This window comes from the organism of the source record quoted next, unplaced genomic scaffold (assembly GCF_019419815.1).
Source record: "Pyrus x bretschneideri cultivar Hongxiangsu unplaced genomic scaffold, Pyrus_bretschneideri_v1 Contig5, whole genome shotgun sequence".
NCBI classification, from domain to species: domain Eukaryota; kingdom Viridiplantae; phylum Streptophyta; class Magnoliopsida; order Rosales; family Rosaceae; genus Pyrus; species Pyrus x bretschneideri.
The window spans coordinates 10,078,393-10,101,371 of NW_025999787.1; the positions used below are offsets into that span (position 1 = coordinate 10,078,393).

General features: G+C 36.5%; 4 protein-coding genes across 5 annotated transcripts; 1 reads left to right on the forward strand and 3 right to left on the reverse strand.

Moving 5' to 3' along the window:
• Positions 1-71: 71 nt before the first annotated feature.
• Positions 72-3,783, forward strand: LOC103967569 (WPP domain-interacting protein 2). Its single transcript, XM_009380836.3, has 3 exons — positions 72-232; positions 428-1,603; positions 2,825-3,783. The coding sequence occupies exons 2-3, from the start codon at positions 511-513 to the stop codon at positions 3,559-3,561; spliced, it is 1,830 nt and encodes a 609-aa protein (XP_009379111.2). The 5' UTR covers positions 72-232; positions 428-510; the 3' UTR covers positions 3,562-3,783.
• A 6,522-nt stretch (positions 3,784-10,305) lies between these two features.
• LOC125470437 (hypermethylated in cancer 2 protein-like) lies at positions 10,306-12,849 on the reverse strand. The gene has a single exon (XM_048569459.1). It carries the CDS (start codon positions 12,400-12,402, stop codon positions 10,639-10,641), a length of 1,764 nt encoding a protein of 587 aa, XP_048425416.1. The 5' UTR covers positions 12,403-12,849; the 3' UTR covers positions 10,306-10,638.
• Positions 12,850-15,909: 3,060 nt separating this feature from the next.
• Positions 15,910-20,056, reverse strand: LOC103967570 (high mobility group B protein 10). 2 transcript variants are annotated; one of them, XM_009380837.3, is made up of 6 exons: positions 19,750-20,056; positions 17,993-18,071; positions 17,647-17,809; positions 17,473-17,550; positions 16,578-16,933; positions 15,910-16,327 (listed from the first exon to the last, which is right to left on the reverse strand). In XM_009380837.3, exons 1-6 carry the CDS (start codon positions 19,989-19,991, stop codon positions 16,238-16,240), a joined length of 1,008 nt encoding a protein of 335 aa, XP_009379112.2. In that variant the 5' UTR covers positions 19,992-20,056; the 3' UTR covers positions 15,910-16,237. The 2 variants fall into 2 exon arrangements, with proteins under 2 accessions (XP_009379112.2, XP_009379113.2); XM_009380838.3 differs by having other exon boundaries at positions 17,479-17,550; positions 19,750-20,054.
• A 2,030-nt stretch (positions 20,057-22,086) lies between these two features.
• On the reverse strand, positions 22,087-22,783 carry LOC103967572 (photosystem I reaction center subunit V, chloroplastic). Its single transcript, XM_009380839.3, has one exon. The coding sequence runs from the start codon at positions 22,685-22,687 to the stop codon at positions 22,196-22,198; it is 492 nt and encodes a 163-aa protein (XP_009379114.2). The 5' UTR covers positions 22,688-22,783; the 3' UTR covers positions 22,087-22,195.
• Between the last annotated feature and the right edge of the window lie 196 nt (positions 22,784-22,979).

A 22,979-nucleotide genomic window follows, 5' to 3' on the forward strand; every position in this document is an offset into this window, starting at 1 on the left:
CCCCTCGTGCATGTGGCCATGCTCAGTGTCCCCCACGTTCCCTCCACCCGTATTTAATCCTCCCCTTTATCATTTTTTCCCGTTAATTAATAATTAGTCGAATTAAATTTTCCTAATTAAATTTTCATCGCTATAAAATAGCAAATCCGATCACAATTTAGGGTTTCCAATGCCCTTCGAATTTATCTCCTACCTGCGTCTTCTTCTAGGCTTCAGGCAGTTAATTCTAACGGTAAGTTTCCCAATTCCCCAAAATCCCAAATTTTGAATTCGTAGTTTCGTTCTTTTATTTTTCTGAATTTTCAATTATTCGGGATTTAATTGCTCTGCCGTTTGATTTGGTTCTCTGAATGTGTTTATTTCTTCGTTTATTTAAGTATGTTTAGGTTCATGATCGAAATTTAATTTCAGTTTTTTGTAATGCTAGATTTTGGGTCTGGGTTGGAATGATAGTTGTTCTTGATCTGATTGAATTGGGGGTGAGGGAAAAGCCCTAAATTGTTCTATGTTATGGATTTGGAAAATGAATCTGTGGAAGATGTTGTAGTAAACCCACAAGCAGTTTCCGATTCTGCTGCTGCTGATGGCGATGACGGTAGTAGTAATTCGATTAGGAACAACGGGTCATGTGGTAATGAGATTGGAAATGTAGCAGATAGTAGAGTTAATGATGGTGGCACTGAACAGGCAGTGAATTCGAGTCATCCGGCAGCCAAATCTCCCGTTGGGGGGTCACCTCCAACCGTCAAAGGGCGCGGCTTAAGGAAGTGGAAAAGAATTAAGAGAAATTTTGCCAAGGATGATCATGACAATGCAGTTGATGATTCTAGTAAAGTTTTGAAGCGGGGTTTGTCTGGTAATGGAAACCCAGTTAAGCCAAAGAACTGGCCCATTGAGATCAGGCGTAATAATAGTGATGTTTCTGTTGGATCCGTGAATATGTTGAGAAATGTGGGAGTTGCTGATAGCTTTGCCATTCCTGGTTCAAGTTCGGATTCTAGGTTTGCTGTGGGTTCTGCATTTGCTGCTGTCGCAGATTCTGAGAACAGTAGTAGCAAGTCTTCGACAGCTGCCAGTGTTCCAAAGGCCAAGTTTGAGCTCCCTGCAGCATTTGGGCACGCGTGGGATAAGAACAAGATGAAGAGTACTAGCGGGAGGAGTGTGAGCAATTCAGCTCAAAAAGCTCAACAGGGAAAGACACAAGCTGAGAGTAGTAAGAAGCATAGAGGAGACAGGGGCACAGTTGAGAAGGAAAACTCTTACTCCAGCATGGAATCTGACTCAAGAAGCTCCAACTTTGTCTTTATGCAGAGTCCTATTTTGAGTAGTAATGGGAAGCAAAGTGGAAGATCAATGAGTCATGATGGAGAAGACAGTGATGAAGTTCATGCAAGTGAACCACAATACAGTGAAGAAGCTCAAACTGGTTATAGCAAAGAGAATGTGGGAGATGTTGAAGATTTTTCTCAGGGCGACTTTCTGACAGACTTGCCGTGGATGGCTAAAGTAGGAAAGAATAAGATCCATAGGTCCTTGACAGATCAAGATCCACTGGTTGAGTCTATCCTTAATCTCCAGTCTGTACAAGAAGCACTTGCTAAAGGTTAGATTGCCTAAATCCGCTCAAATATAAAAAATTACAAAATAAAGTTGGTGTTTTTGTGTTGTATTGCTGCTTTCCAGACGTTTCACGTGTTGGTCTTCCAATAAATTTGATGAATCCATATTGTTTATTGCCTAATTAGAATTTTTTGTTCAGCTACTTCCTGTGATGATCAGGATAGGGTAGAAACCAGTAGAATAACTATTAAAATCATAGAAAGATTATTTTGAAAAACCTGATCTCGCAAAACTGTGGTCTGTGCTAAACATGTCAATTTTGTTCTGTAAAAGTCCAAGTCTCTACCTTTATTACACAATGACCATCGTTGGATCCAAGTGGTATACAGGGCATAGATGTAGTAGTTCTGCAAGCAAAGCTTTTGGTCATTTTTTGAGTACTTCTTTTAAGTTTGTATGTTTACACATGTAAGTTTGTTCAATTTTCATGTGTTTAGGGGATCTTAATAAGGGTTTGTGAAATACCTCTCATTTTGTGTGCCTCCTGGGTGTTATATTTGTTGAATCTTTCTGGTGGATTCATAAACATTTTGAGAAGCCCAGATGTTAACATAACTCATTGTATCATCATTGAAGTTATTGTCTCGCATTCTTTTTATACTCAAAAGTCGCAGTGTGATAGCACTTCGTGTTTCTCTTTCCCTCTTTTACACTAAAGGCTTGGTTCGAGAAACTAGAATTGTTTGCTTTTTGCTCCATCCATCTTGGTTATTGTATCATTTTCTTTTTATTTCTTGTGGGTTCATTGTTTTAACCCCCTTCCTACGAGTGCATTTTTGCTAACCACCCTAAAGTGGTGGTAATGCTTACCACCTCATTAAATACTGTTAGATTAGTTTAAATTTCGAGATTTGTGTAGTAGATAGATTAAATCAAATTCATCCAACAGTAATCATTAGGTTGGTGAGCATCACATCACTTTAGTGTAGTGAGCAAAAATATTCCCATTTATTGTGGTCTGCATATTGAGACTTTGATTAATGGGCTGCGCTTTGCTTTTCAAAGTAGTTTCGGTTTACTTCCTTTCTTAACTTATTGCTGTCTGTGTTTCTTATTAGCGATGGTTTGTTTCCTGCTGAAGCTATTTTTGACTGCTTTGTCTGAAATATGAATTTTGGTTGTGTTTTCCTTTTTTGGGGGTTCTGCTATATTGTTATGGCGTATTTTGGACATTAAATTAATGGAGTCATGTGTGTTCATGCAGAGGTTCAGAAATTTGGGGAGATTGGGAAGGAAACTTTGTCAGCGGATTCTAATGGTGGTGGTATATTTGCCGATATCTATTCAAGTGATTCGGGAATCAATGAATCCAACTTGTCTGACCATTTTGGTTTTGATAAGATTGGACAAAGTTCTTCGAAGTCCATGGAATCTCAGGTCTTGAGTTTGAAAGAAAATGTGAAGCTTTTGGAAAGCAAGCTGGATGAGACGAGAGCCATACTGGAGGTGAAAGAATCCAGGGTTGCTGAACTTGAAGATATGATTAACGTTAGCAAGTCTGCAAAAGAAGATTCAGGTAGTACTGTAGGTTTAGAGGAGGAAAAAAGTCGAGAGCTAGAGGCTGAACTTGATGGCGTGTTTAGGCAAGTGATTGAAGCTCAGGTTGAGTTCATTGCTATTAAAAGTTCCACACAGAGGTTGAAACTTGCTGCAGGTGGCCAAATCGCACTGCTTGATGAGCAAGAAGCACTAGCTGGAGAACAAACACAGATGCTGAACAAGCTTGGAGAAGTAGAAATTAGGGCCGCAAAGCTAAAGGAACGAACAATGGAGTTGGGAAAATTATCCGGAGATATTTTAGAGACCGAAGAGGTTTTCAGCATCCAGAAGAGGTTTTGTAAGATTACTTCTTGTCTTTTTATTCAGTTAATATTGCTGGGCTTGGCGATATTCTTGTTTCTCTCGCAGTCATCCCATCAAGGGGTGGCTGTACCCACCTGAGCACGAGACCAGCAACGCCATTTTGTTTTTGTGTATTCTCAACCTCCTTAGGCAAATATTGAAGGTTAAATTTGATCTTTTTATCGTGTAGAACCTTTTCTTCCTCATTTGTTTTTCTGTTTACGTTTTTATGTAACATTGTTGTAATTTTTGCTTTCATAGGAACAAAAGCATCTCAAAATGATTGCTTATATACAAGTGCTTATAGCGTATTATACCTTCCGTAACTGTAATTTTCGTGTTTTCAATTTTGTTTGGTGGATTGTTCTATGAGTCGAAATTTAAGGAACGTCGAATCACTTGTAACGGATGTTCCTTGACGATGTTTATTTTTTTGGTGAACTTCCTTGACGATGTTTAAGACATAAGTTAAGGTCTTCTGGCACCCATCTGGCTTTACTTTGCTCAACAAAATACCAGACCAAGACGAGTGCATGTTGGGACATTAATCATAACTATTACAGGAGATTCTGGGAGTCCTATTTTAGGTAGGAGTTGATTTTGTATATTTAATTGAAATCTGTGTGTAAAGGAGGAGGGGGAGGGCGTCAGGTAGTTGACAGCTGACACTTCTAGGTTACATCGAATCTTTATGAAAATGAATCCATAATGAAATCGCGCTAAAGCTAGGGCGTCACCCATAAGTAGCGCACTATGTAGCCAGAATCGAGCGCAATGGCGTTCTATGATTCATATAGACGATTCCACATAGTGGGAAAAGGCTTTGTTATTGTTATTGTAATTAAAATATGTGTGTAAGTAGTTTTCTTATGGAACTCGGCTTGTATGCTAATGTATTGTAAAACCATGAAGTATCAATATTATCGTTGAAGTTATTCAGCCTCTCGCCCTTCACCAAATCTTCTCGCCTTGATCAAATCGTCTTCACCAATAGTTCTCTAGTACATTCAAAATTCAAACATGATGATGAAAGTGCTAATGTTATTATAGCCACGGCCGCCACCTGGAAGCTCGAGATATTAGATGGTGTAGAACAATCTAATGAGAATTCCAGTCAAATGCATCCAACGAAAGTCACATGACGGATTGCTGGTTTTGATGGCAAATGTCTTAAGCTCAATAATAACTTGACTCGTTCCTATTTGTATGAGCATCGAGATCGGTTGTATTGTCAACTACAGTTGTTTTTTCATTATCGTGTCAATAGATTATAAGATGCTAGGTATTGGATGATATATCAGTTCATTCGAAAGAATAATGTATGAGAAAGAAATAAAGTTGTTTTTCACTACAACTGAATGTCTTTGGTTTTGAACAACGATCAGTGGGTCGAGCAGTTTTGGATTTTGGCAAAGAAAATCCAGCCTACGATGATTAAAACCATAGGATTTAATAGTGAATGAAATGAACTTTTGTGTTAATTCGCATATTTCCAAAAAGTATGCTTTTGTTGGTTTAGTATTGAAACCCCTGATTTAATATTTGCAATCAACTCTTTCAGTAAATAATGTAAATTAGCAACAATTGAATTGTAATAAAAAACCAAATGATGGCTTAATTAGTAGTGACAAATAGAAAAACACACGATTATTGCTGCCAAAAGCTGACATAACGCCTCCTAACTCGAGGTTCCTTTGGAGATGCTTCTCTGAAAAGCACTTCTGGGCAGAACGAGACAAGACTTGGAGTTCACAAGTATCCATTTCGTGTTACGTGAGTCATCCGTGCTCTTCACGATCCAATTTCCCACGGTCGCGCAGTCCACAGATGAATCTCAGTTTGTACGACCAAATTATACACACATAAAAATTACGAAAGTACCAATTGATTACAGTCATAACTGAAGCTAAAGAACCGGCGTAACAGCAACAACAACAACAATGGTAAGAACATCTCCAAGTCTTTTAACTGCATCGACACCCTTCCAGTGTGATTTGAACCGTTTTAAAGACGGATCCGGTGCCAAGAGCTGCAAAGTTAAAACAGCTAGTCCGGCACAAATGCACAACTGAACCGGTGAAATCAAAACACACATTTACCCTGCTGCTAACAAACATCATATTAGACAAAAAAGACTGTTAGATTTACTAACCGGCGAAAATTGTATGCTCGTGTACAAGATACACATGGTCGTCAAATTTTGTTCATTGAACACTTTACAAAAAAAATCTAACAGTAAAAAACTTTATACATCGTATTATATTATAAACTTTTGTTGATCATAGACAGATTGGAATTGAAGAAGAAGTGCAAAGTACAAGCAATGATATATAACGCATGACACAGGTAGTGCGTTTGGTTAGATTTAGATGTTTCCAAGGACACAAATTCTGCAGTTGATCTCTATTGTATTATGTTTACACTAAGTCTAGTTAGGGCATAGTTTACTCGACCATGACGGTATCAAATCCAGCACTCTAGTACTTAAGCATCTTTCTGCCGCAACATAGACAATAAGCCGTGTATAAACCATAAACATAATTACGGGGAGCTTAACATAGTTAAGTTTCCTCTAGGTCTTATGCCTCTGCCTCTGCCTCTGATATATCATTGCCTTGATTAAAAGTTTATAACTATTGTCATTTGTATATATTTCCCTTTTCTCTAACTCATTTTTGTTCCCGTTCCATTCAAAGACCAAGCAAATACTGTCTCTCTTGTAAGTTTCTATTGAGTTTGAAGATAATTAACAGAAAGAAGTGTAAGATTAAAAATTGGAGGCTTTGAATTTATAATCTCTTGCAAAACCGAAGCTCTTATACCATGTTAAACCACCACGGACCTTTAAATCTCAAGTCATGACGGAATAAGTCAATAATATATATTAAGCTAATATCCGGTTATGTTTACATATTTAATTGACCACATTGTTGGTCGAAATATTTGACAAAAACTATATATATTTGTATAGATGAGTTTACCTCTATGAAAAATATAATCAGTGCATGTGGAGAAAATTGATTTGTCCGTTCAATTATATGAATGTGGAAAGACTTGAGCTTGGTCTACCTAGAGCACAAGAATTTCAATGTCCAAACAATGGCCAACTGTGTAACTTGGGTTGTTGGTAATGGAAATGTTTACCTTTGTACCAAAAAAAATAAAAAAAGATAAAAAAAAAAACAATGGCCACAAATAATTTAAAATTTTGAGGGCTTGTTTGGTACTTTACTTGAATCTAACTTTTTAAACTTAAAAATACTTTTCAAGTTTTAGGCCTTCAAAACTTGTTTAGTACCACTATTTTCAAAAACTGAATTTCTCTAAAAACACTAAAAATGAGTTTTTAGAGCTTTTATACTTAAAACTCACTCTTTTCTTATCTCTCCTCCCCTCCCACTCTAGATCTATCTCTTTCTCTTATTTTTTCTTTCTCTCTCACCTGATCCGCTCTCTTCATTTTCTCTCTTCTTTTTTTTTCTTTTTCTTTTGTTTCCTCCCTTTTCTATATCTCCCCCAATCCTCTCTTTGTTTTCTTTTCTCTCTTCCTTCTCCCCCTTCTCCGACCACCTCTCTTTCTAATTTCTTTGTCCAGTTTAAGTTTAAGATTTAAAAACAATTTTAAATATCATACCAAACAAGTTTTAGAGTTTTTTGAAATTTTTTTTCAAGAAATCTTCTTAGAAATGTCTTGAGAAATGATGAATTTTTTTTAATAGAATACCAAACAATCCCTAAGATTTTTTGGTGGGTTGTTATGCTAAATAATAGTTCATTAATTTTTGTGTATACACGGATTGTAAATTGCATATGTAAGATTATGAATTTAGATTCAAGCTTTATCTGATATAGACTTATAGTGCAATGCATGACAACTCATTAACAAGTATCAATTAATTAAAATTACCCATACAATGCACGACCAGACGGCTTAAGATTGTAAATGTGACCCTTACACGCATGCTAATTACGCTATTAACAGAATTACTAATTACATCTCATGTCTGTAGAACTCATCATAAATACATCATGCATCACGAGGAAGAAATTCTTGAATACAACACCACATCTATTATAATATTTAATTTCTTGACCATCATAAGAGTTGATTATTTCAAAAATGAATATGCATATACACGTGTTGTATGCAAGAAATTTGTCTAAAAAATGCATTTGGAATATAGCAAGTAAATGTGAAATATGATATAGATGCATTTCTCAAAGTGAAAATGGTAATGCATATCAATTACAACATCGAACGTTTGATTAACCAAATATGGTTCTGTCCATCTAGTAATTTGCAGTAATTGTGAAAAAGTGTCAATTTCGAAAATACTATAGAGCTACAACCATGATGGTGTGGCTCAGTAGTTGAAGACGAATTTCAGGATCGTATTCTACACATCACGTCCTTAGTTCGATTCTTGAAGTTGATGAATCACACGATAGTGGTCAGGAGGAGGATGAAATGCCACTGTGAGTTTTTCCGGCCCCCAACATAATGGACTGCAGTGACGAAGCCATCAATTGGTTCTTGTTTAAGAGAAGAAAGAAAATACTAGAGCTGCATAATTAGCAACCACTAATGTTGGACCAATTCATGACTTTCTAGGTATATTGTATAAATGTTCCAAAGTGAATTCATCTTTATTAATTATAGTGACATATAAGCCATTTTAAGATATGAACACCACCTTCTGTAAGGTGAAACAATGTACAGAATCACACCAAAAGTCCAAAACAAGGTATGAAAAGAACCATGTGCATGATTTCGCTTTAAATATAATTTTCTTATAATTAAAAATTAATTAATCCAAAGTTAATAAAATATGCGTGTGAGTGTATCCTAGTACCAACGACATAAAGGCACGAAAGCGCACGTTACATTGGTAGGGTGGTGCATGTCTGTTTTGCGGTTGGCGTGAGAAAAGTGCCAAGGGATATAAAAGTAAAAAATGATAGTATAGAAAGTTTGAGATCACAAGAAATCGTCAATGAAACAGTTGAGTCTTATCCTTTCTATTTTCTTCTACCCTAAATACAAAGCATCCTTCAATGCAAATGAATTATGAGTACTATACACAAATAACTAGCTATGGGATTTAACATTCTTTTGTGTGACAGATGTTTATATTGTTTAATCGTGAATTTAAACTATAGAATTTGACCAACATCAACCTAATATTACTGATTTAAATTTACCATTATGTAAACATTATAACATTGTATCTTTCGATATTGTTTGACGAAAGAAATTTCAGGAGCATGATGATATAAAACTTATGAAATTATATACAGTAAAACCTCTCTAAAGTTATACGGTTGAGACTGAACCAATTTTATAATTTTAAGGAGGTTATTGCTTAATGGAGATATAGCTTAAATTATTATTTATTTCTTTATTTACCATTAATGAATGTTGTATTTCTTAAATAGGATTCCTTGCAAATTTTTGTTATGTGAAAGTGTGTTTCCTTAAGATGAGACCAAGAAAAATTAAAACTTATTACAATATGGAGTTTATTCTAATACATAACTGAAATATTATTTATTGACTTATTTATCCTTAATGAATTATGTATTTCCTAAATAGGATTCCTTGGACGCTCCAAGGATTTAATTTGTTGCATATTTTGTACTTAGTGACAATTATAACTATGTAGAGGCGTGTTTCCTTAACATAAGGTCAAGAAAAATTATAACTTATTACAATATGAAGTTTATTCTAATACATAACCAGTCCAGAATCTTTTATGACTTTAAGAATGTTAGTCCATTATAAGGTATTACTTTAGAGACGTTTTACTTACAATGCTAATGTGAAAAATACAAGTTACCATATACACAACTAATATACCAATTCCTTTGCAAAACTAAATAACTGAATTTAGACACTTGAGTTAACTGTTGTCTTATTATTCTTTTGCTGACCTGGTCACAAAGTGAGAAGAGATGGTAAAAGCTTAAGCTGGAGAGGAACTAATAATTGTGTGATTAGACAAATCAATGTTTAGACTATTAGACTATTAGTAACCTGTTGCTTCATCTTTGTTGATTTTGCAATTAAATTAGGTGATTTGGAAAAAATTCTACATCTCTATCAGTACACAATGACCTTTACAAAACAGACCCCCTTTCCCCCCTCTAGTTTATGTGGAAATACACACCAAATTCCCAAACACTAACAAGTTGCTTTTGGAGATTTGTTAGATGCTTCTCTTAAATCTCACAAAGAAAACTTTATATGCTTAATTAATTTTCTTAAAAACAAAAAATAAGCATTGAACAGGAAAAAAAAAAGGTTGATTCTTGCAAATTGGGTTGATGAGGAAAACCTCCACTGGGTAGAGAAATCTCTTGACTTCATAAAGAAATGACTCCTTTGTTCTGGCCCTATATACTCAATGTTAGATGTCACAATTAAACAAATCAAAATCAAGATTCCATCTAAATGGAGTCAACTGAAAGAAAGGATCTGAATTTGACAATGCGCAGCTGGTAAATTATCTACAAAAGTTGGAAAACATTGTATGGAATATGTTTAATAGACCAATAAATTTGAAATAAATTATATGCGAGGAATCATTTCTAATCATTTTGTTTTTGTCCAGATCTTTTATTTTAAATCTCGACAAAATATATATGACATGTTTTAGTCTAGATAAACAACTTAACTGTATATTAATGTGATATAAATCCTGTAAATTTGATATCCCTCCATCCAGAAGGGCACCTACATTTGAGATTTGATTACCAAAGGCTTAATTTGAAACTTTAAACTTATGGAATCAAACAATTGAATTCTAACAAGAAAATTAATGGAAGAGAAAGTAGGGAAACTAATTTAACCAAAAAGAAACACTGTATGTATGCAGAAGTCCTGCAGATTCTTTACATCATCTTCCTCCCAATAGGACCATTTGGATATTGGAAATCTCCTTCCACTAAAGCAAAAACCTTGAGAAGACCATATCATCATGCTTTTTTACAAGAGGAAAATTAACCCAAAAAGCCAATGGGAATGGACCCCACTTTGATCAAACTGGAAAGAGCAGTAGGGTATCTAAGACTAAAGGACAAGAACTAACTGAACTATCCAAAAACCCTTAAAAAAATATCGGCTAGCCAGAGACTGAGAGGAGAAGATAGAAAACCTCAGATTCTTCAGCTGGCTAGCTAATTAGTAACTGAATTATAAGAAGAAGTTGAACATCCAGCTGCTGCTGCCCCACCATACTGATAACCTGTACCTGCACCTTCCTGGTTATCCTCCTCCATTGGTGGAAGCTCATTTAGGTCAAAGTTCAAAACTTTTCCCCCACCACCACCACCTACTATAGTCTGACTGGAATGAGCTTGCAGCTGCTGCTGTAGCTGCTCAGAAGGACCCACCACCACCACCTGCTGCTGCTGCTGCTGCTCAGTGGGGCCAGTCCAGTGGCACCTCTTATGACCCCCCAAAGCCTGACCTGTTGGGAAGGTCTTGTTACAGATTTTGCACTGGTGGCGCTGCTGATGATCAAGTGCTACTCTTTCTGCTTCATCACCATGCACCCTATCTTCAGCAGCCGGATCGTCAGCGGATGCAGACGGGTCCTCCATTGATGAGTGGGCCACCGTGATCCCCTTGAGCTTGTTATGGCTTGACATGTGTCCTCCCAGAGCTTGGTGGCTCGGGAAACACTTCGCACAGAGATTGCACTTGTACCTCAGCCTTCCTTCCAAGTCCACCAACTTCATCTTCCTCCTCTTCCTCCTCACCACCGCAATGCTCTCAGAATTCTGACTGTCTGACAATTCATCCTCCATATTATTATGGTTTCCAATATTTTCCTCCTCCATTAATCCAAGCTTCAAGAAATTCTTCACCGTTGACTTTTCTTGACCAAACCCACCGCCATATGCATCATACCCTTTTTTATCGCTCCTCTTCACCTCAGATGATGCTCCCTTCCTCTTGTTTGTGGACCCCACGGTGGCAGGTGCAGTGTACCCGTGGTATGGAAGTCCACCCTCTCGGTCCTGATTGGTGGTGATCAAGAAATTGCTGTTGGTGACCTCACACATGGTCTCATCAGCTCCTCCTCCTTCCAATGGATTGGCCTGAGCTAGCATCAAAAGATCATGGACAGCTTCCTCCATCTGCTCTTCGTCTTCTTCAACAGTCCTGGGACTTCTCGAATCCAATCCGGAGACGGACTGGTCAGAGTCGGACTCAAATCCGGTGCTGCCGCTCTTCCTCCCTCTCCTTGCGGTTTGTGACCATTTAGGCAGAGTCTTGGACAGATTAAGAACCGAACTTTTCGACCTGAAAAACGTCTCATCAGACTCAATCTGATCCTCCTGAGCTTTCCTATTACTCTGATCAGGCACAGCATCTGACACAGTGGAAGAAGAGCTGTTTTTGGCGGTCGGAGGCGGCTGAATTCCCCTCCATTCTCTCTCTGGATGCGACCTCATATGCCCAAAAAGTGACTTCATCGACGGAAAATTCTTGCCGCAAACGTAACAAACAGGCTTCATATTGCTGATGCTGCTGCTATTTCCTCCAATCCCCAAAATCCCACCAGCATTCGAGCTTCCAACATTGGAATTTCTTGGTTTCGAGTTGTTGGGTTTTGATGAAATCGTGTTCTTGCGAGACTGATTAAACAATTCCTTGTTAGCTTGAACATGCATTCTCTTGTGGCCTCCGAGAGCCTTACCTGAGCTGAAACCCTTGAGGCAGACCTCGCAGAATCGGGTAAATTCCGGCAGCGGAGCAGCAGAAAAGTTTTGAGGGTTTTGGCCTAAAGGTTCCGGCTTTGCAACCTTGAGCTTCAGAAACAGTCCTCCATTGTTGCTCTCCATCTCTTCCGCGCTCAGTTTCTTTGGGGGCTTTCGCTCCTGATCGCTGGCAGCTAGTGGTGGAAACCTAGTCTCTTGGTGTTCGATATCCATGTGAGAAAAAAAAACCCAGCTTGGAAATTTAATGATAGTGTGAAACCGCAGCTAGTGAGGATTTTAATGATCGTCTAGATTTTCTTTTTTTTGGGTGCTTGGGGAATAAGAAAAGAAAGAAGATTTTGGTAGAAAGGAGCTAAAGCTAAGGAGCAGATGTGAGCATGCGGAACCCTACTAGGAGATTGAGATTATACACACACACACACACACACACACATATATATATATATATATATGCAAATATATTATAAATGAAAATATAAATGTGAAAAGGTTAGCTTAGCTGAGAAGCAAAATTAGGCTACTTTGATCATGATCTTGTTTTGGGGAATTATAAGTCCTGAAGATCCTGATCTCCCTATAATCAAGAACTCTAAGAGGGGAAAGAAAACAAGGAAACTCTATGGCATCCAGCTAATGATGTCATCAGATTAAAAAGGATTAGAGTTGAAAAATAGCTAAGGAAAGGAGCAGACAAACAAACCCAGAAGAGATAAGAGAGAGAGAGAGGGGGGAGAGAGAGAGAGGACTTCACAAATTCTGCGGCAGTTAGGCAGGCCTTCGGTCTTTCAAGTCACCAAATTGTTATAGAATGAGAATTATAATTGTTATATTTTTATAGATATTGTCAGGTTTTTTAATTAATATTATTTTGGGATTTAACTGCTGTTTGTATGAGTTTTGGTTCATGGGCAATTTGACTGTCAAAGCCTGTTAATCCGTTCTTTCAGAATCTCCAAATTCTCACGGAATTTTGAGTCACTGACCAAGAAGAGTATGAGAATTTTGAGAAGTTTGAAAACCATAAAACCACCGCACAAAAAATAGGGAACTGATAATCAAACTCTCTTAAGATTTTCTATAAAATCTTTGTTACTTTATATTATTGGTACAATATTTTATAATGTTAACACAAAATTAACTTTAAACTATGGATTGACAAAGAGGTCATAACAATCCTAATTTTGATAGAGATCCTTCAAAAAATAAGAAGAGTTCAATGAAAAATTAAAAATTAAACTCCATCCAAACGAAGGTTTAGGTAGTACTCTTTAGTGTGAAGTGTGCCACTCTCTTCTATCCCACTATGACTATTTAGGAGGCCCGCTTACAACGATAAACCATACCTGCCCCAAAGAGTAAGGGTTTTTGGAATTTCCTCCTTTAAATTTTTTTTTTCTAATTTTTGTCTTACATTATAATTTAATTTTAATCTTCCTTGGAAGGTACTCCGAGGCCAATCATCCGGAATTCTCTCAGTTTTCACAAAAATTTAGGATACAATCTTTTCTCATTATTCCTCCAACCCCAAAAATTAGCTTTTTGTCTTCTTTTTTTAAGGAGTTTTTTTTTTTCTCTTCTTATTTGTGTTACCTTTTATAAGTGTTAATCAATGATAAATTATTCCACTATTTTGTAATGAAAATTTTACTATACTTTGATGTACTTTATAAACTAAATTTTTAAACCTTTGCAACTTTAATTGTTGAATCTTTAACCAATAATATATCGATTAAAATTTTCAATACATAAGATATTCGTAGCATATATTAAAAAATCTCATTTTTCTATTTAGAATAAAATCCCGAAAGGATTTCCTACTCTATCAAGGAGAGGAAATTAAAAAAGGCCAAGAAGCCTAGCAAAGTGGGAACTCTCTTGGGTTAGTTTCAAAATCCGTGCTTATCACCATCCTTTAAGTTAATGCATGTCATTATTATCCCCTTTAATCCTCTTTCATGTGAATTTTCACACCTCGCACCACCATATTCACCAGATTTTTCAGTGTGCTCAAAACACATGATGGTACGCCAAATGTTAATATACAAGTGGTGAAAATTTTTTATTTTCAAACGTTTCTCCAATTGTATAATTACATGAGATGTACAACTCTCATGTTCCCACCATTCACCACTCACCACACATGACTAGAGTCCAAATAAGAAAGTGAGTAGAGGAGCAAATTTTCCAATTTATTTCTTCTATCCTTTTGTTTCCACGCGGTTTCAAACCTTTGAATGGTCTCCATGTTTCCAATTTTATGAGCAAGGAATTTAAATTCTCTACTTAATGCTTTGACGAAGGAAAATGTGTGAAGGAAGTCGTTACATTTGAGTCTTTGACCAGCAAGCTTTTTGTCTAATTTTTTTTTTAACAAACGATATTATCTACCGTACGAAAGAGAAGGGGTAGGCTAAACCTCACAATAGACAATAATTTGGCTCAAATTTGCCTTTGACAATAATCGAGCATAAGACATCTCACTTACAAGTGAAGAGGAACAACTAGATCGAAGAATACCATTATATTGTAGTACTAAGCAGCTGCCTTTCGTCTAACTATAGTTTAGCTTTTTATACTTGTTGTACAATGTACGAGGTTAAGAGCTCTAATTTTCCAATTCACATATTGTATTATCTGTTTGTATTAAAATATCATATTGTGTGTCAAAAAGAAAATCATTACTTATGTTTACAATTTGTTTGTTTGAAGGGCAACTAATTAATTAAGGTAAAATATGTATTACCACGTTATGAAAGGTAAAAAGTCTCCGTTAAAATGTATTTCCTAAGCCAATAGTTTTATTTCTAGTTGATTAAGAAAGCAAGTAATAATCATATTTGAAAGTAAAAAATGCAGGACTTGGCATAGCCAAAGTTGACTAGGATAATGCACTGCCTCATCCCACTTGGTTACCTCTCTTTATAATTTTGTTACAATATATTTTACTCTAAGGAGAGGGGGATTAGGCTAGATCAGCCATTAATTAGATATCAAATTTAACTTAATTACAATACTCCCTCGCTATCTATGTAAGTCAAATATGAAACATTTTACTTATAAATAAAGAGAAATATCACTAAATTATAGTATTAGTTGATCCTCTCCTTGCAATTTAGATTAGGTTAAAATATCACTCAATAAATTTGAGATAGTGGCGTGATTCTTTTTTTTTTTCCTTTTGTGTTTAACATTCCCTTGGATGATGATTAAAAATGGATAGAAACCCAAGATAAAAAATAATTCTAACTAGCTCAAAAGTCAATTGTAGTGATCTGCGTCCGTTAGGTGTTGTAGGGGTCGTTTGGAATTGAAAGTGCTTTTGAAATGACTGAAAATCATTTTTATTAAAATGTTTTTAAAACCAATATTTAGTAAAAATCCAAGTAGATAATAAAAAAACTCTTTAAGTGCTTTCTTAAACAATCACATATCTGGTACTTCTTCCAAAATGCATTTAGAGTACTTTTGGAACCCAAAATAAATTTCACCAAAAACGCATTCAATCATTTTAAAAGCACTTTCAAACAAGCTCGTAAACATTGCATAATGTCCAATACATATTTAATCCTAACCGTGCTTTTCAATCCACCTTTAAATTTTGGAAATTACAACCAAGTTTTGTCCTCCTACACACTTATTTAATCCTAACCGTGTTTTCTATTTGATTTATTCAATCCGATATCAGGAATATGTGTGAGGGCTGTGTAGAACGCTAAAGACTGAAAATAAGCTCCCTTAGATTTTAGACTGCAGTTCCAAGAATTATTATTGTTACATTGAATATCAAGAACTATCAAAGATCGTCACTGCAATGGAATCCTACTAATCCAAAGTGAAGGCAAATTCAACAGATGTTACAAAGAGCTGCCCCCTTTCACCCCTTCCGCAATTTTTTTCTGCGGATGGGGCATACTGAGGGGTAACCTTACCAAAGAAAAATGAAAACCAAACTAGGTTAAATACCGGCAACGATGACTACTACAACAAGGCATACAAGAGAGGAAAATGGTGCCTACGAAACAAGTTGCCTATCTAACGAACATGGAGGCTATTGCTGTGTAGGATTGTAGGAAGATTTATATTCCAGCAGTTCGGTCCTGTATCTCTCCTTGTCTTTCATCCCTTTATCCTGATAAACCTGCACCGCAGCACTGGAGTGTTATGATGAACACTTCAAGAAGACTTCCAATATGCCGCAAGTTAGAAGTGTTGAGAATCAACACAAAAGGAGATGAAAATAGTAATTCTACCCAAGCATGTGAAACTTCTTCTCAAACCTTAGATCTATACCGGAACACACATATACGACGATGAAATTAGCTTGGGACGTTACGGGCGAAAAAGGACTAACTGAAGAAAAAAAAAAAATTGTCACCAACTCAGTATACCTGTTTCTCGGCCTCTGTGAGATTGTTCCATAGATACCCAATTTTTTTGCTGATGGCTCTCTCTTGCCCATAGTACAAAGGTTTCAATCTGGCATAATTCTCAGCGAAGAAGAAATTGTAACCGCTCCTGTTTGACTTGGGCCGAAAGGGATCACGTAATGCCAACCTGGATCTCTTTCGGTTCTGTCGAGTAGGCATGTCCGAAAAACTCTGAGAAACATATGTAGATGTAGGAGCATGATACAAGACACCTTTCAGTTCATCAGAACCCAAGTTGACAGTAGCCAGATATCCACTGTCAAATTTCCCATCAATGGTTCCCATGATTGAACAACCAAGCTGCACTTCTGTGCTTTCTGTACATAAGATAGAGAAAACATATCCATATTGCAATTAATTCATGGCCTTGTAGATCAAATAACTAGATGCTATCAATAAGGTCAAGTAACTAGGAAATAATGATACTGAATAAGAAAGACGAAAGTAAAAGCCTCATAGCAAGTCATAAAGTTACAAGATGGATTCCCTAATAAAATTTACAATGTGGTTCATCCATATTTCTTAATAGAAGTTCCTATGTTGTTTATCTTCTTCATTGCAACTTTCCCGAAGATATCTCAAAAGGGCCATCAGAAAAGCTTGACCACTAGCAAGGAATTTTTTTTATTCACCTATCTAACTTTAAGAAGTTACAGAATTGTTTCATACGATTTCTTCTGAGAATTGTCAGCAGGAGGTATACTCTACAATTGCAAATAAAAGGTTTTCTGGAAACTTGCAGTTTAATGTAGACACCAAGGAGAAAACATACTCATAGTTATATGGTTCTACTTCTACAACTAGTTTGGCGCAACCACTATTAGAACCATAACATCGAGATGGAGGTTAAGCCTACCCTGACCTGGAAATTGGTTTGTACTTGCACCTTCCTCCATGGTGGCTGACCCATTGAAAAGGTTCTTGCTTAGAGGCTCTGGCAAAAAGGAAACAAGAAAACCATATATTTTTCCAATCAATAAAATAAATGAAATAACATACAAAATCAACAAGGACCCCTGTCTTCAATTACCAAGCACTGGTATGCTATAAACTTCTTTGTGGAAATAATAGGCCTGCTCAAAATGATACAGCAAAGACAAGTAGTACTTCCGTAAGACAAACGAAGCACTGGTAATTGTTGTTGGGAAATTGAAGGCCGCGATCACTTCCTTCCATTTGCGATCTCTAATCACCTGTAACCAGTTTAAGAAAATCTAAAGTGAAATAAAATTCAAAACATAAAAAAGGAACTTTGGAATGGCTCCACGAAATAAGGGAGAAAATAAAAGGATGAAGATTAACATAGGCAATAAGTTTAACTCAGCTTAAGAATCTCATATAAACAACCATTAAACAGAAAAGCAAAATGAACGAACCTTTTCAAGCCCATCACGACATGTGACTTCTACAAAAAGGAGATGTAGATCCAGAGTTTTTCCTCCTACAGTAGGAATCCTGCACAAAGAGCATTAATCTTATCCTCATGGACTTTCCGTTTTTTCTGTACTCTACACTAAATTTTCATGAACTCAAGGACTCAGAAATATGATCCTATAGGACAGATCCTGTTCAAGTCAGGCCGTCGTAACTAGGTTTTCATCAATGCCTAAAAACTATGAAAGGAAATAAGTTATACAATCAGCACAGCAGTTTAGGAACGGTTTCTGATGCACAAAAGGAATCATGGCATGACAAAGTCCACATTCATAAACAGCTTATTTCTGCACGCCTTAGACTGTATCCTTCAAACTACCCTACTTCAATACTAATGAAGGAATACCTTCAGACATCTCATAAAATGACCCAGTTTCAGGATTTCACCAACCATCACTGATAACATTTCCTAGTTACCAAAAAAGCCTATTTATGCTTCTGTAAGGTATCAAAACCAAATGCAAATTCACAAGGATAAGCAATAAACTAAGCAATTGAAGACGCATTAATATCGCAACATGGAAACTAGGTTTCCATGACCACAAAATAAGAATGAAGAAATATAAGGTTATAACAGCTAAAAAATACCAACATCAAAAGATAGCATACTAAAATAAATTAGCAATTCTTAAATCCTCAAAAAGGAAACAGCCCTAATTTCCCCACGACATGGTGCTGTTTTTGGTGTAGTAATGCTGCATACATGGAAAATTTCAGCTCAAAAGTAGACATCCAAGAAAATCAAATCCCCATTTATTAAAGTTATGAAAAGGAAACGACGACTAATGAAGATTTGGGAAATTCCAATTTTCTTGAATGAAGCATCTCTCGAGAATGACAAACTCAGATCTTGGTAAGAAACAATAATCTTACTAATGGCAAAGAAAAAAGAAGGATAACATGAGCCAGTATAATAGGTGGTCTGTGGAAATGATGAATTGCATTGCGATAAATCTCGGGATTGCTCATTGTCCACCATCCCTAACTCAAACTCAAATAGAGAGAGGCACCGCAGGGGATATAAATTTGATATCAGCATTCTACTGAACTTCTAGAATCCCAAAAAAAAAATATCCTGAATTTGCTAAAAATACCCGAAACAATGTGTACAACGCAGTCCAAATTTTTCAGTCAGTCGCCATTCAATCAATTCAAACCGAGGAATAGGCAACATAGTTTTGATTAAAACCAGTCAACTGAAGTATGCAACATGCAAAAACAATGTAAGTATATCAAGTGAGGCAAGACAACAACAATAAAGCCTTATCTCACTTAGCGGGGTCGGTTATATGAATCCTAGAACGCCACGCTCAGTTTTGTCTCATGTCTTCCGTTATATCCAAGTAGTCCAAGTGAGGCAATGAAAAGATAAAAACACGACACAAATATATAATTTTCCAATTATTCCAACATATTAAGACCCAAAATAGCAAAACAAAAACAACCCAATTCATCAAACAGCCCAACAAAACGAAATCTAAGTTGTAAGAAAAACGAACCGAGCCAAATTACACGAATTGATCAAACCAGTCAACTGAAGTAGCAACATGCAAATTCAATGTCAATACAAACATATAATTTTCCAATTCTGCCAACATATAAAGACCCAAAGCAGCAAAACAAACACAACCCAATTCACCAAACGACCCAAATATACAAAATCAAAGCTTTCACAAAAGGGACAAAACCCAAAATGTACATGAATTTGGTTCTGAACGAATCGTGAAACTCCTTCAGCTTTTCCAAGAAAAGGTCGGAGCTTTGAACGACTTCCTCATACGTTGCTGTGGGTGAAGGATAAGCCTTTGGAGCGGAGGCGGGGGATGAGAGAGAAGACCCATTGGCGGGGAGAGAGAGGAGTCGTTGCTGGTGAGCTGAAGTGGCTGAGGAAGAAGAAGGCTTGTCCTTTTCTGTAATTTTTGGTGTTGGGACCTCAGACATTTTTTCAGAGAGAAAAAAGGGAGGGTAGAGATTTGACGGATGGATTAAGATGCTAGATTACCAGAAGGCAACGGACCAGCCTTTTATTTTAGTCAAATTATATGATTATATAAAGATATAGGAACCTGTTCCTTTTTGTAGGGATCCGAAGGATCAAGTAATTATGACGGTTCAGCGTATATCGTACGTTTAGTTTTCGTTGGATACTATTTATTTTAAATTTAAAATTTAAAATTTAAAATAATTTATGATCATATGATATACGATGAATGACCGTAATTACTTAATCCCTTAGATCCTACAAAGAGAATCCAACGGGAATCCTTTTCCTAAGATATTGGATATGACTAGGCCCTAGAATACTTTCCTAATAATTAAAGATTGCAACTTTATTTATTGGTTGTCGATACAAACGATAATATAAATTACTTCAAAATTTATGATAAGAAAATTTAAACTTGTATTTACACAAGAGTGGAGACAAATGGATATAAAGATTGGAAATCAAAAGCTTAGATTTTAAATAAAATGTTTTTAACTAACTGAACTAGCATGTAGAGAAATATGTTGAGTGTTGATGAAGAATTGGGATGGGCTGATGGTTTTGGTAAAACACATACTTGGGAAGGCAAAGCCATGATTGGTACTTTTGTTGGCTAAAATTAATAAGATTCTGTAAATTTTGGACCCTTTCCTTTTACTCCTTTTTCTGTTAATAAAAGTAGAAATATGAAGAGCATATTAAGTTCCAAGGGTAAAAGAGAAAGAAGATGTAGTATAGAATGTAATTTTTATGAGTAAATGTTACATATCATAATAGAAATATGGCTTACTAATACGAAGTGTTATAAACGTGGTATGAAAAATGTGATAAGAGTAGCATTTTTGATGAAATGATAAGGATTTCATCATAATATAAATTGTGCTAAAGTTCCAAAAATTAGATGATTACATTCATGAAATGTTTAAGTTCATCGATTTTGCCTAAATTTAGTAGATTTCTGTATTTTTTTCTAGCTTTTAATTTGAGTGAAGAAACCATGCTTAGGTTGGCTTAAACACGTAAATCAGGTCATTTAGTCAAGTGATAGCTCATTTTCATCCAAATTCAATCCTCATTTCTCATAAATGAAAATAGTTAAAAATATATTTTTGTCGATAAAAAAACATATCCATAATCAAATTAACTTTGTTGCATCACCATATGAAGAGTATCCGAAAAGGGTAAAATGCGGCTTGACCCCTTAAATTATTACTTTAGTTGAAATTGACCCCTTAAACTAATTTTTTGGTAAATTAACTCCCTGAACTATTTAAAATCAGTCAATTAACCCTTTGTTGTTAGATTTCGTCCGCTATTCCGTCAAATTCAAGGGCAAATTAATATTTTTTTATCATCAATTCTTCCTTGTCAGTTATAACAACCAATAAAATAATGGTATGTGGACACAGAATAATTCAAAAACTCATAGTATAATAAGAAACATAAAGAAACCAAACGTTTGCATAACGAACCATTTATTATGTGTCCACATGTCATAATTTTATTGGTAGTTACAAGTGACATGTAAGAATTGATGACAAAAAGATTAATTTGCCCTTGAATTTGACAGAATAATGGACAAAATCTAACGACAAGAGGTTAATTGGCTGATTTTAAATAATTTAGGAGGTTAATTTACCAAAAAAATCGTTCATGGGTCAAACAACAATTTACCCGAAAAAGAATGGTACTCCAAAACTATGAAATAAGGAATGTCCCAAATTCATCATAGTTGTTGATGCCTCCAAGGAGGAGGAGGAGGGGGGGGGGGGGGGGGGGGGGGGGGGGGGGGGGGGGGGGGGGGGGGGGGGGGGTGTTGAGGTGAGCGGGGGTGGTTTCAGTTTAAAGATTTGAAGGAGTGCATTGCATGATGGATTTGGATACCCTTGAGATCATGAAATAATAGCAAGTAATAAATTCCAAATTCCGACAAAACAAATGCATTCAGACTCAAAACGAAGAACTTAATTGGCTAGTCCTGCCTCTAGTGTTGTTACTTGGAAGAAACACGAAACAAAAAAATTAAAAAAAAACAAAGAAAAGCATAAGAACTTCCCAAACTAGCGATTCATTGATAAGCTATACAAATTACAAACAAGAGAGAGACCTCACAACAACATGATATGGATTCAACTCAAATTTAAATTCAAAACGATAATATTTATTCAAAGAACTTGGGATCATAGCCATTGCTAGAGGTGGCCAAGATGTAGTAAGCTACGATGTGACCGATAGAACCCCAAGCCAAAACATCCACAATGTTGAACCCAACAGGGTCATTAGACTTGAGGAGGCTCACATACTCCTTAGCCCTAGTGTCCCCAGCCTCAAAGTGCGTCACCCCGTTCTGCTCCGGCAACCCTTGCTTGGCCACATTCTCTCTCTGGAAGTTGAAGAAAACAAACCTCCCAAGGAAGAGAGAGAGTCCGGTGCTCAGGCTGATGACCAGTGATGGGTTCAGCTCAGCTTTGACGACGCATGAACATCTCCTGGTGCTGGGTGCATGCAAACTCAGCTTGGTGGGAGGGGAGGACCTGGTGAGGGGTCTGAGGCCTTGGAAGGAGATTTGGGTTGGTGATAGGGTTTGGTGGTGCCCTGTGGCTGTTGAGGAGATGGACGGGGCTGAGAACAGGGCGGAGGAGGTGGCTGCCATTATTGGTTGTGGAGGAGGAGGGTGTTGGGCTGTGGAAGTTTGATGAAAAGTGGAGGTTGGTTTTGTGGAGGAGATGAGATTGTAGAGTAGTGGAGAAAGGGGTGATATATCTCTACTGGTTCTGTGGAGGTTGTGAGGATGGGAATGTGGGAGGGAAAGATTTTGGATGGTGAGTTGGCACTGGTTTATTGGTTCCTTTTGGATTACAGATTTTTGGATGGTGAGTCAGCTTGTAAATTTAGGACTGCTGCTGCATAGACTAAGAAAAAATATCTACTTTTAGATCATATGA

Bases quoted from the DNA above. Each gene is read 5' to 3' on its own strand.
- LOC103967570 (XM_009380837.3), bottom strand. From the start codon at position 19,991: ATGTCTGAGGTCCCAACACCAAAAATTACAGAAAAGGACAAGCCTTCT. The intron at 18,072-19,749 runs GTACATTTTGGG...CTCTTTGTGCAG, and splicing joins TCGTTCAGAACCAAATTCAT to GATTCCTACTGTAGGAGGAA. The intron at 17,551-17,646 runs GTAATTGAAGAC...CCTTTTTGCCAG, and splicing joins TTATAGCATACCAGTGCTTG to AGCCTCTAAGCAAGAACCTT.
- LOC103967569 (XM_009380836.3), top strand. From the start codon at position 511: ATGGATTTGGAAAATGAATCTGTGGAAGATGTTGTAGTAAACCCACAA. The intron at 1,604-2,824 runs GTTAGATTGCCT...GTGTTCATGCAG, and splicing joins ACAAGAAGCACTTGCTAAAG to AGGTTCAGAAATTTGGGGAG.
- LOC125470437 (XM_048569459.1), bottom strand. From the start codon at position 12,402: ATGGATATCGAACACCAAGAGACTAGGTTTCCACCACTAGCTGCCAGC.
- LOC103967572 (XM_009380839.3), bottom strand. From the start codon at position 22,687: ATGGCAGCCACCTCCTCCGCCCTGTTCTCAGCCCCGTCCATCTCCTCA.